Here is a 12809-nt window from a genome sequence, read left to right as displayed (position 1 = left end):
TGAAGATAATGCTGAAATACCTGAAAAGTGTGTTACTGACACTTTTATGTATTATTTTTTTTGTTTGTATTGATAATCCTGTGCTCTTTATTATGGCTGTTACGTGATTACTTAGTCATCTCAAATTGACGCGCCCTTGTGGGTCAGACATTGTACAATATTCAAAACTAGGCCAAAAAAATTTGTGATATGCCGCCGTTGCGAGGAGACGTTTGTCAGATTGCTGTTTCAGGATATTGGGAGAAGGCGAGGACAAATAATGAAAAGCGGATATGTAAGATTAAGGGTCGCCATGGAGAGTGAAGAAGGTGAAGATGGAGTGAAGAATGAGGGGGAAACACCTCATGTTTGTTATGTAAGCATAGCACAAAAAAAAAAAAAAAAAAAGCAGCCTCACTACTATATTGCTGACATGAACAAAATGGTGGCTGGCTAAACTTGACTTCCGACTTTGTGGAGGTCTTCTTAAAAATCCCAGTGGCTCAAACGATGGGCATGGAATGGGTTAATTGATACTAAATGAGGTAATGTGCAGTGCAGCATGACTGGCGAGATTGCGCTGGCTCAGCATGGTGTTTATCCCCACCCCACCTCTGTGCTATCAACAGAGCATGAAAAGAAGTGCTGCAGTGAGCCGCTCTCATTCACAGCTGGATTAACTGAGCGTGCAGTCGTCCTTTTTTTTTTTTTTCCTCCCTCGAATGACACAGAGGGCAAGCGGGTCTCCCATCTGTCTGTCCTGCAGCGTGGTCTGTCCTCCCCCTTCCTTGTCTTCACTGCTATTTTTAGAGAGAGGAATGACTTGGGGAAACACCTTTATGTAAACTTATTTTCTTTTCCTCCCATGATGCCCCATAATTTAATGTGATACAAAAGGGAATCCCGATGCAGTTGTATAAGTTTCCTTTTGGAAGCTCAGGTCACATTAGCACTTCATGCTGCTATGAATAACCCCATTGACGTATCGACGTGTCAGGATGTCTCTCCTCGGCCTTCCAACTTTTGTATCTCCGAGCTTTTAATCAATCGGGGGCAATCAGCCCCGACCCCTTAAATCGTCTGAGTGTTTAGTGCCGGCTTTCACCGGCAATTGATGGCTGAAACAACAGAGGAGGAGGAGGAGGAGGCGGTTTGGCTTGGTGGCTGCTAAGCAATCAAAGGACGCCAGGCGATGACTCAGAGATTTCTGAGGCGCTGTCTCCTCCGGTTGCCAGCCCGCCCGTCTAGTGTGGCAGACAATTTGCTGACTCCTCGACGCCTTATCAGATGTTTGCCGTCACTTTGGTCACACTCACGGACATACCGGCATCAAACATTTTCGAATCCGGCACAAAATATTCCGTCAATACAGTTCAGTTGTCTTTAACTTAAGAAGTTATTTTGCTTCCCAACTGTTTGCTTAGCACAATGTCGATCTGAAAAGCAAGATGGGGGGGGGTCGGGATGAGTGCTGTGCAGTTGAGCGTCTCAAAATATTCCATATTACATGAATACAGCTATTAATAGCAGGAGGAAAGTGCTTCAAGTGGACTGGATAACAACATCACGCAGCGAGCTTATGATTAGCTCAGTCACGCTTCAGAGTAAATAAGCGTGATCAAATAGAAAATCACCCACGCTCTTTGTTTGGAAAGCAGAAAGGTGTTGCCACGAGTGAATGGCGGGGATGACTCAGTGATGAAGATGGAGGAAAGGAAGATGTGGGGAGGGGCTGATTTTTCATTACAGATTCTTCCAAGCGCAGTGGCTATAGGCGGCAATATCGGGAATGAAGGAGCTTGCTTTTGTTTCAGAACTCCTAGGAAAGAGCTGAAGATAAGCACTCAAGGAAAGAATTCATGCAAAGGGGAGCTTGAATGCTATGTACTGAACAAAAACAAAAAAGACGAATTCAAAACTAGGGAGAAAAAACATGCTTTAAGATTATGTTAGATTTCAAATGAAATAGGAGAGGACTTAGAATGGATCCCTGGGGAACACCAAATAGATCTCATTTTTTGTCAAATGATCTATTGTGGGGGGGGGAAGCAGTTATATCATAAAAGGCCTGGTTGTCTATCAAAACAAGACATCAATGCCCCCCTCCCAGCTTCAAGCATTCCGCTATCCAATATTCAGCACGTACGTCGCCGAAGGCCGACCCCGCCCGAGCCGACAGCATTCCCGCCTTTGCCGCTGACAATGACGACCCAACGAGCCGACCCAGGCACTTTCTATTGAACCTGAGGATTACGACCCACTTGTCTTTTTTAGAGGGCCCCCGCAAATACATTCACATATCAATGGAAAAGGCCGACACAGGTCCATCATTATGTCCGGGGCTCGGTGTTGTACTGTAAAGAGTTTTAAGACTTTTGCTGAAGTTATAGTGATTCAAATGACATAAAAAAAAATAGATTTTAAATTCCTGACAGTAACGTCTTTGGTTTTGAAAGGCCTGGTCAGACCTGTGTGGGTATAGTGACACCAGCCAAAAGGATTACAGAGCAGCTTGACAGCACAAAGCTGAGGCTTTTTCATTTCACCACCGGCTATTTTTAAACACTGTCAAGAGACAGAGGGGGCGCTGGGTTATTTCATTTTTTCTTTTTCTTAATTAACGATAATGGAGGCGGCGGGGATTTTTGCAGCTATGACAGCAAACGATTAATCTGGCATGAAAAAAAAAAATAGCCTTTGGATTTCTTTCATCTCCATCCATTTTATTTTGAGCAGTCGATGCATGCTGTGGACAAATAATCCCATTAAATCCCGGGAAGATCATTAATTCATCATTAATGCGGTGGTTACAGTTGAGATTGAAACTAATGCACAGAGAATTTGTTGGTTGATTTTAATGTGTGTATTTTTTGTATTTGTGTATCTCATTAAATAATGGTAAAGAAAATTTGAAAAATATTTTCAGGAATAATCGGGGAAATAATTGAATACTGAAGTCGATTCAATCACGTTTTTGGCATCTCGTCTTCTATTCAAGCAATTTCAAGAGGACAATTCATTCCATGAATTGCAGTCAGATGATGGTGAATTCTATTTCTATTTTGTTTTTATCCAATTAACAAAATATGGGCAATATCAATGACATCACCGATAAATCGACTTTGCCGACCAAACGTAATCCCATCACCGAGACGTGCTGATTTTTTTTTTTCAGGTGGCAAGGATCCACTTGATTCAATTTCGTGTGATTAACACTATCGATTAGCGCAACTTTAGCTCCGACCTTCAAGCCTCCCTCTAGAACACGTTCGATACCTCTCGGAAAAGGGAAATAATAAGAAGAGGCTCCCTTCGCCCTGTGATGCAACATGCCGACAATGCCGAGAGAATCACAGCTGGCGGCTGGGCTGGTAACCCTTGGATACAAGCGCACCCCATCAGCCTCCCAAATCTTATTCCCTGCTTGTTACGCAACAGGGGTTTACGCCATGTGCTACGGGCTAGTTAAGTATTTATCAAGCCTCTTGTGTAAGCGCTGGACAGGCAGCGGCTGCTAGTTGACCCCCCCCCCCCCCCCCCTCATCCTAAACGCTTCATCAGTTTGCCTCACATTCACTCTTAAGTCCTTGTTACAGCCACTGTGGATATAAAAAGTCTACACACCCTACAAGGTCTGTGATAAAAAAAAAAACCACAACAAATAATAAATGACATCACTTTACATTTTGTTTTATCATGTTTAGCGTGCGATATTTGATTTTTAGAATCCGTCGTCGGGCTACACGGTCCGTATTAGCTTCACTATCCTCTCTCGTTGCTTCCTACTGCCAGCTGAGGTTTGGAGCATCCTCATAATCCATTTTCTCTGACGCGAGCAAGTAGGGCGAGCGGGGAGGAAAAAAAAATGAAGAAAGAAGGCACATCCATCATCGTTCAGGGGAAGGGGCACACGGAGCTGGTCGCAAAGCATGAATATTTAAATTTGGCACCGCTTCTGGCCAGCTCTCCTTACGGAAGATGGGCAGAGACTAGAAACCACTGAGATGGAGAAAAATGACCTCAGATTGGCATCCGTGAGGCTGACGAAGCTACACAAATCTTGGCAAACAGCTTTGGTGTGATATGTCCTCTTAAAAAACAAAGTATCTTACCAGTACGTGACATTAAATAAATGATAAAGAGCTTATTTAGTATTTGGGGATTTAGCTAGCTGCAAATCTTATGGTTGTAACAACAATGAGGTCAAGTGTTTAGTCAGGATATAAGATTCGCCTTCGATACTGCTTAACGGTGGCTAACGAAGGCCTCATTTGCAATTGATGGCCGCCGCATTAAACAAACCATTAGGAAGGCCCTGCAAACGTGGACCGGAGGCACCATGGTGGCAATTTGTAGGTTGATTGCCACAGGATGTACGTGGGACTCTTAACTGTTCCTCCCAAGACTTGACACATCGTCGAGGAATGCGAGCCGTGATGAATACTGGCACAGTCGCGGCACAGACAGCAAATTTATCTTTAAATCTCACTTCTACACAAATTGTCCTTAATAACCTCAATGCCGACCCCTTGTCCTCGCATTGATGATGTCACCAAGCGCCTCAAGTTTGGCATGATGTCTTTTTAGTTGGTATGCATGACTCAGAAAATGTTTATTTGTAGTTTGTATGAGTCATACTTAGTATCAGGGAATAATCCATTAATTTACTTGGATTTCCTAATAGGATAGCTCATGATCAACTACCTGCAATTCATTAATACCAAATAAATATCCATTCTACGCCCAAACTTCTCCCCAGCCAATTTACCAGATGCCCGAGCCACTTCAAATAAGACCTAATTCGTCTAATAAAAAAAAAACTCTGCTGTGTCCAAATCTATAAGGTATAGATATCACTTTTTAAAAAAAAATTATTTAATTTTTAATTTTATTTTTGTTGAAACTTGGGGGGGCGGTGTCGTTCGACCATTACCCCGCCCACCTGCAGTGTTACCGTGGCGACTGCCCGTTTACGTGATGACGTCAGATGTATATGAGCGCAGGCGGCGGGCTCACGCTCCTCTTTTACCGCCATCCGAGCGGAGTCTTTTTCCTCCTCCCCTCTTCGGACCGACTCACTGCGCAGCGCCCGCCTCACCAGCAGCACCCGCCGCCGGCTACATAGCTACGGTAAGCCACGGTGTGCGTGTTTCTCCTACCAGCGGTGTCTTACTTAAGTCACCATTTGTGAAGCTACATTTAACCACAATGGACATTTTAAAGCGGCGTCAGTGGCGGGTAGGCGGCTAAAGCTAGTTGAGTGAGACAGCAGCAGCCATTGAGACCGAGCGTCTCCTTCGTAATATGTTAAGAATCGATTAGATGACACCCATACTCGATAATGACGACCAATATTGTATTTATTCACGACTGAATAACAAAATGTCACCGTGTTTAAGCTTTGCAAGATTTTGTTGTTGACCTTATTTGGGGGGGGGGGGGGGGGGGAGTAATCGTGGATGAAGTAAACTAACGCGATAACACGGCGGGAAGACATACGATGTAAATTAATAATGGCGGAAGGTGGTTGAAAGTATGTCACGCTGACACGAAAAATAAAATGTCTACGTGGTGTTTTAGGAACGATGCATCCCTCGGTACTGCTAAGCTAACAGGCTATGTGCACCCGACAATGGGCAAAAGGCAAGGCCGGTGGCTAAAGTTAGCTGCTCGTTGGGATGAACACGGTTGAGCGACGTGACACCGCCCGCTTGTCGTTTCCCCTTAAATCAGCTTGCGGGTATGTTCCCAATCGATGACTATGATTGTCTCGATCTGTACTTTAACCCGATAGATTTTCTCCCCCCCCCCCCTGTAAGTCAGCAAAGGTTTGCTTCACTTGAGCGAGCAACACGTGGTCGCTGGCAGGACCAGCGAAAAGGGCTTTTGGGATCATTCCTGCAGACGGACCCCCAATAAAATAAATTCCCTTGTCATTTTTGGAAAACAAGAAAAATACAACAAAATAACAACTAATCCCGTTGCCTCGATCCAATTTTTGTGGATTACATCACCGGAGTCACAACAACATTTTTAGCAAGGCTTTATTGTTTAGTGTGTATTTCACCAATTGTAGAGAATGCTAACTCGTAGCTTATTGCAAGTGTTAATGTCAATAAATCTGAAATAAATTCCAGAAATTAATTTAAATTAGTGTTAAAATATCCACTTGTATAACATTTTTTTCCTCTTTTTTTTTTTTTTTTCCTCTCACCCTATTTGCAAATGCCTCACTAATCACATTTTGCACATTACCGTATTAGAAAAAATGGATGCTCCAATGGCTACTAAAAGCTTTTCAAAGCACTTTTCCCCATCAATAACACGGGGAAGGATCATATGCACAATGTCTGCATCCTCGCTTCCCACACCACCTACGCTACGATGTTAGCAGCATTCTTGCTAGCGTGCTTGCAGTGCTGCTCAAGAGGTTAGCAGGTAAATGGCACATTTTGTTTTTTTGACCTTTTTCTAAGCGTCGCCTCAGTTGAACCACCCACCCAGCCCGCCGTTGTGAGTTCAACAAAGCCGGGAAGTCTGCTCTCTCTCCCTCCTTTCGCTTGCATCCTGCGTTAAATGTTTGGGGAAGGAGTGACATTTAAAAAGACGCCATCTAAATCCAAATGATGATCGGGAAAGTTGTGTAAACGTTAGCGCAGTTGACATATTTAAATAAGCTCGCCTCCCATGCGCTGTCACAATGGACTTGGGACTACAATGACTGGATTCATGAATAATTCACGGGATGGCCCATTTGTCATTCAACGATGTCTTACTCATTGTTTTTTCTTTTTTTTTTTGTCTTTTGAAGCATCGCTTGAAAACTCAGCTGAGATGGCAGACGTTGACAAGTGAGTGTCTGTCAAACTTTGACAGCTTTTTCTTGCCGCCGAAAGGAAGAAGTTTACATTTGAAGCCACGCCCACATGCATAATAAGTCACGTCGGTTCGACACATCATAAGCATCCGATTTCGATAAGACTCTCTGTTGCCATGTAAACGGATAAAACGACGGATGGTGAAGTTATGTCGAAGAATTTCGCATCACGGTGTCATGTTTCAGTCCTTGCAATAACAACAACATGGCTATTTATGTCCACCACTACCTCTCCAACAGCAAAGACCAAGCTACGATTGACCCGGCAGATATGGAAGATATGGAAGAAGTGGAAGAGGAGGAGACTGTAGAAAATTCAAAAAGCAAAGGTACGGTTTATTTTTCTCCTTTTTATTTTTTTAATTTTTTTATTTTTAAATCGTTACATCCCCAGTGGTGACCTAAAAAAAAAAAAAAGAAGAATGACATGTTTTCAGATCTCTGTAGTCATATCAAAGTGCCACACACAACTTTCACAGTCGTGGAAACGACACAAGGGGTGTTTGGGCCCTTTTAGCCCACTTCGAAGGCTATCCGGGGTTGCCATGGCAACGGCAGAGGCACTTAGTCCCTTGGACACAAAGCAATACGATGTCGAAATGTCTCCATATTGTTACTTGAAATGCTGTTACACAACCACGAGCTGGATTGTGTTGACTCGACTTGCTTTAAATACACTCCAAAAAGCATTGTAGCTCACGCCATTAAATAAAAGAGAACATTTTAATTGCCTTTTTCAGCCAAGCGCCAATTCGGGTCCTAGCTCGTGCTCCATTTAGTTCTTTTCAAAGACTGCCATGGAAATTAATTAGTCTGTCTGTTGGCTCACCGATGGTGTTTTGCACGTGCCCGCAGCTCGTCAGCTGACGGAGCAGCTTATGCAGAATCCACAGATCCTGGCTGCGCTCCAGGAAGGCCTCGACGGCCTCAACGGTTCACCATCAGGGTACATCGAGAGGTAAGAATGATTTTGGCCCGTGTCCGCTTCGGAAGCCGCTTTTAAGTGTCTCAAATGAATTTTCCGCCATCTTTTTGTCTAGTTTACCAAAGGTTGTGAAGCGACGCATCAACGCCCTGAAGAACCTGCAGGTGAAGTGCGCCCACATTGAAGCCAAGTTCTACGAGGACGTCCACGAACTGGAGAGAAAGTACGCCGCCCTTTACCAGCCCCTCTTCGACAAAGTAAGTCAGTGCCGCCGCTACAGTTCAAATGTGTAATCGATAATTTGACCGACAATGCAAAAATGTTCCATTTGTTTTATTACCTTCACATAAATTGGATTTTCCTCTACCGTTATGCGTAATCCATCCAAAAGTGATGAGCATGACTCGGCAGAATCAATTGTGGGGAAAAAAAAAATGTTTTTTCTTCTTCTTGCAGAGAAGTGACATTGTCAAAGCAGCTTATGAGCCCACAGATGAGGAATGCAAGTGGAAAGCAGATGAGGAGGAAGAGCTGACAGTAAGTAAGCAGGTACAGGTGACGTCTAAGCTCGCATGTCTTCCTCTATCCCCCCCCCCCTCTATATTCATTGCTAATATTCTTCTCTTGCGTCCACCTGTGTGTGTGTGAGAGGTTCAATGTAAGCAAAAGTGTGCTCCCAGTAAAAAAAAAAAAAATGTCCACCCTTGCCGCAGGATGAGATGAAGGAGAAGGCTAAGCTAGAGGAAGAGAAGAAGGATGAGGAGAAGGAAGACCCCAAAGGCATCCCGGAGTTCTGGTTAACGGTGTTTAAAAACGTGGACCTCCTCAGTGACATGCTGCAGGTATGCCTGGCTGTGCTTTGTCTCCCCCTGCTGGCCAACCTCTGCTAGGCTCACTCTGTTGTCTTCTCAGGAGCATGACGAGCCCATCCTCAAACATTTACAAGATATCAAAGTGAAATACTCGGACCCGGGGCAACCCATGGTAAGTAATACCAACTGTTTGTTTTTTGTTTGCCCCTCAAAAAATGTAACCATGCTCTTTTGGTTCTTTTTCCGCAGAGCTTCGGTTTAGAGTTCCACTTCGAGCCCAACGACTTTTTCACAAACACAGTGTTGACGAAAACCTACAAAATGAGGTCGGAGCCCGACGAGAACGACCCTTTCTCCTTTGACGGACCTGAAATCATTTCATGCACGGGGTGAGTATGTGAAGTCCACAGAGAATCCTTTTTTGTTTTGTCGAATGGCTGAAATACTGAATACTTTGTCGCTTCCGGCACGACAGTTCCACGATCGACTGGACAAAGGGCAAGAACGTCACGTTGAAAACCATCAAGAAGAAGCAGAAGCACAAGGGCCGAGGCACAGTCCGGACCGTCACCAAAACGGTCCCCAACGATTCCTTTTTTAATTTCTTCACCCCACCGGAGGGTATGCTCAGAAATTGAATACTATTAATGCATTTTTTAAAAGAAAAAAAAATGGTGACTGTTTTTACCACATATGCTCTTGTTTCTTTCTTCTTTTTTTTTTGTAGTCCCTGAAAATGGAGAATTGGTAAGTGTTTTGTTGCTTTCCCAGGGAAAAAAAACCCCACATTTGTCTCCATACCGTCAGCCAACGAGTGTCACTCGATCTTTCTCCAGGATGAGGATTCCGAGGCAGTCCTGACGGCCGACTTTGAGATCGGCCACTTCATCCGCGAGCGCATCGTTCCCCGGGCCGTGTTGTACTTCACGGGAGAGGCCATCGAGGATGACGATGACGACGTAAGTAGCTAATGATTTTTATTTTTTTATTCCCCCACTTGGTACGCAACGACGTAACACCCCGTGTACGTTTTGCAGTACGATGAAGAAGGGGAGGAGGCCGACGACGAGGTGAGCCCGCACACGATAATGGAATAAAACGCCCAAGCTCGTTTTAAGTCAGCACCGCCGGTAAAACCCGCTCTTCTACCGATGTCATTTAGGAAGGCGAGGAGGAAGCCGACGAGGAGAACGATCCCGACTACGATCCCAAGGTGAGATCCCTCGCGCGGGCGGCACCGCTCGACTCGTCATCTCTGCACTTTTTTCCCGGGGTCATGAGTTTGAACGTCCCCTCCATTGCACATTCAAACCTCTGCGCGACTAAGCACCGCTTTTGTCAGAATCCATATTGCATCTCATTGCTTGTCATCTTCATTTGGCTCCTGGGCTAAAAACGATCATTTTAACCACGTAACATTTTTCGTTGTGTTCACAATAGTAATAGTAGGCAAGCAGCTCTATTATGATTATTATTTTTAAAAGCATTGTGTGAAAATGCACATTTAATATATACTTGTACTATATGTAGCATTTGTTAGCATATTTTGATTAGGTGGCTGCAATGCTTTTGGATTTTGACCCCCCCAACTTTATTATTCTGAACACAACTTTCCTCATCACCAGATTTGCTAAAACTAGAAAACTGTCACATCCACTAATTGGGTCGTCACCACATGAACCGACCGGCATGCTGCTCTTGACATTGTACGATGCCTGTGGGTTGTTGTTTTTTTTTTTTTTTGCATTCTCCTTTTCCATCATTGTTGTCTTCATCTGTGATCGGTCACGTTTTTTGGCATACTTTGTCAGCTCCTCTTTAAATTTTTCCTCACTAGGTTTAAGTGGTGACAGTAGAAAAATAACCCTGTCCCGGTAGGTACAGCTTGTCAACTGTCGGCTTACTACATCGCCACCCCAACCCTTCACCTTTTAAAAAAAAATGGCTGCCTTCCTTTTCATCTGTCTTGTTGCCGTGCCCCCCCCCCCCCCCCCCCCACTAACTCATTGGTTTGGTTTTTTATTTGATTAAGTTTAACCCATAGTGCGCTCTGCATTTGTACCTGTATGTCAAAGCTAGTTTTTCTGTTCATGTTCCAGTCTTTTTAATAATTTTTTGTTTTGTCTTTTGTGCCAGCATTGTTTGCTTTCTGTCGATGGCTGCGTGCTTTTGAAACATCGTTGATCCATTTTCATCATTGAGTTTTAATCCTCACCGATAGTTGCAAAGTGCTTAGAATCACAAAAAAAATAAATGAAACCAAAACCCCAAAATAGTCGCCGCAGATTAAACACTCGAGTCGTTGAGAAGCTTCCAATCTATTTCCAGTGTGGATGGCACACGGCCACTGAAAACTCACTGAGCACTTGCCATCACCTCTGGAAGCTTGCCCCATCCACGCAGTGATGAGATTTAAATGAATGCCAACGCACGCTTTGCAACTTCCCGTTTTCCACTAGTCACTATATCCCGTGTGTCTCAAAGTACAGGAGCCTGAAATTCAATTTACTGTCAGATTCACACTCCAAATTCAAGCCATTAACTATGATAATGAAATAGGTGGAATATTTTTAGACAAGCCAACATAATCTTGTCAAATTTAAAAAATAATAATAAATCTTTTGTCACTATTTTCTGGTTTATAGCGGCAACTGAAAATCTTGAGTGAACCTTTGGGGTCAATCCCCGTCCTCTATAAATTCAGTAAAGTTAAACTGGAACAATTCAAATAAGCTTTTACTGAAGGGAATATTTTATGTGGACTTAAACAGAAGAATTCTCGACGCCATTAAACTCAAAGCGGTTAGCATTTTGGCGAGGGAATAATAGTTTTGTTTCGGCTTTTTTTTTGGAATAGTTGTTTGTGGTACCTTCGACAGCTTGTTCAATGTCGTGTTCTTTTTGATCTCTTGCAGAAGGACACGGCCTCTCCAGCTGAGTGCAAGTCTCAGTGAAGTGTGGCCTCGCTGCCTCCCAAGATTCCAACTGCACTGTTAACAACATTTAAGGAAAAAAGGAAAGAAAAAAAAAAAAAAAAACACGGGGGAAAACGTACATATATAAATATATATATTACAAAAAAAAAGAACTAGTAACTTACCGCCTTATAATGTTTTTGTATTTTTCTTGGTAGACAATTTGAAGGTTTCAAGGTTTTCTTTACAAAAGAACCTCAATGGGGGGAAAAAAAAACCACGGTAACAATACTTTGAGCCGTGTGGCTCGTTATATAGTATTTTACTAGACCTGTTTTTCTTCTCTGTACATTAGAAAGGATAAAAAAAAAACAGCATGATCTTCACCGCTAAACTAGTTCTTGTGAAGTCTTTTTTGTGGTATTTGCTCTTAGACAACAGCTGTGATTGCAACCAGATCAAACTCATCATATAGCGCTTTGGTTGTACAGTTCTTACCAAAAAACATTCCAGTAAACAACACAATTGGGGTCCATTGGTGAAACACTCAAGGAATTGAACAAAAACCAGGGTATTAAACTAGTTACTACAAGGGTCCACCATTTTGTGCTTCAGGCGTCGCCCCCCCCCCCTTAGGACTTTACAAGCAAACTGGTCTTTTTTTTTTTTTCTGGGCACTTGGTAGCACATCTTACTTGCCTCCTGTATCGCTAGTTACTGACAACAGAACTCGTTTTTATCACTGTGAACGAAAGCGAGGGAATGTGCAGCAAGTAAACCATCCTCACTACCTTCTTTCATCCATCCCACTGTTTTTAGTGTAACCCCCCCCCCCCCCGCCCCCTCCTAAAAGGCCATAGGAGCAATATACAAAAACCAGAAGGGCAACTATTTGTTGCAAATTTTGCCTGGACAGTAGCTGTTGTCTGGGCAAATCGCTATGCTACAAAAAAAAAAATGTACTCAATTATTGTATGTGTATGTTCATGATTAAATCCGTTAAACATGACCAAAATGACAAGTTTTGAATTATTTTATTGCACCTGAAGTTCATCCTATAGTCAGCAGAGGGCGCCATTGCCCTTATTATGAGCCGTACAAACTAAAATAAGATGTAAATAAGCGTAGAGAACAATGAACTGGACACACAAATTATGAATATTTTGTTAAAGCTTTCATTTTGATGATGCTAAAAGGAAACATTTAAAAATAATTCTATATTGTAGTCAAATGCATTGAAGATCAATTGGATTTTTTTATCATTTTCCAATAGAAAAGACAAAACTTATAATTCATATTGT

At 43.0% G+C, this 12809-nt stretch overlaps 1 protein-coding gene across 3 annotated transcripts; it reads left to right on the top strand.

Annotated features, from left to right (window-relative positions):
* The first annotated feature begins 4983 nt into the window (after positions 1 to 4983).
* nap1l1 (nucleosome assembly protein 1-like 1) lies at positions 4984 to 12523 on the top strand. Of its 3 annotated transcripts, XM_085902307.1 has the most exons (16): positions 4984 to 5109; positions 6791 to 6830; positions 7097 to 7185; positions 7712 to 7814; positions 7897 to 8038; positions 8238 to 8330; positions 8495 to 8623; positions 8694 to 8765; positions 8843 to 8982; positions 9069 to 9214; positions 9321 to 9340; positions 9430 to 9552; positions 9631 to 9663; positions 9756 to 9806; positions 10431 to 10467; positions 11509 to 12523. In XM_085902307.1, the coding sequence occupies exons 2-15, from the start codon at positions 6814 to 6816 to the stop codon at positions 10434 to 10436; spliced, it is 1164 nt and encodes a 387-aa protein (XP_085758433.1). In that variant the 5' UTR covers positions 4984 to 5109; positions 6791 to 6813; the 3' UTR covers positions 10437 to 10467; positions 11509 to 12523. The 3 variants fall into 3 exon arrangements, with proteins under 3 accessions (XP_085758433.1, XP_085758432.1, XP_085758431.1); XM_085902306.1 differs by lacking the exon at positions 10431 to 10467 and having other exon boundaries at positions 8238 to 8318; XM_085902305.1 differs by lacking the exon at positions 10431 to 10467.
* The last annotated feature ends 286 nt before the right edge of the window (positions 12524 to 12809 follow it).

This window comes from Syngnathus leptorhynchus, chromosome 21 (assembly GCF_054491065.1).
Source record: "Syngnathus leptorhynchus isolate UIUO chromosome 21, UIUO_Slep, whole genome shotgun sequence".
NCBI classification, from domain to species: Eukaryota; Metazoa; Chordata; class Actinopteri; order Syngnathiformes; family Syngnathidae; genus Syngnathus; species Syngnathus leptorhynchus.
Note: the sequence above shows the minus strand (reverse complement) of the source record. Positions and strands in the feature narration are given on the sequence as shown.

Bases quoted from the DNA above. Each gene is read 5' to 3' on its own strand.
- nap1l1 (XM_085902305.1), top strand. The intron at 9,215-9,320 runs GTATGCTCAGAA...TTTTTTTTGTAG, and splicing joins TTTCTTCACCCCACCGGAGG to TCCCTGAAAATGGAGAATTG. The intron at 9,553-9,630 runs GTAAGTAGCTAA...TACGTTTTGCAG, and splicing joins TCGAGGATGACGATGACGAC to TACGATGAAGAAGGGGAGGA.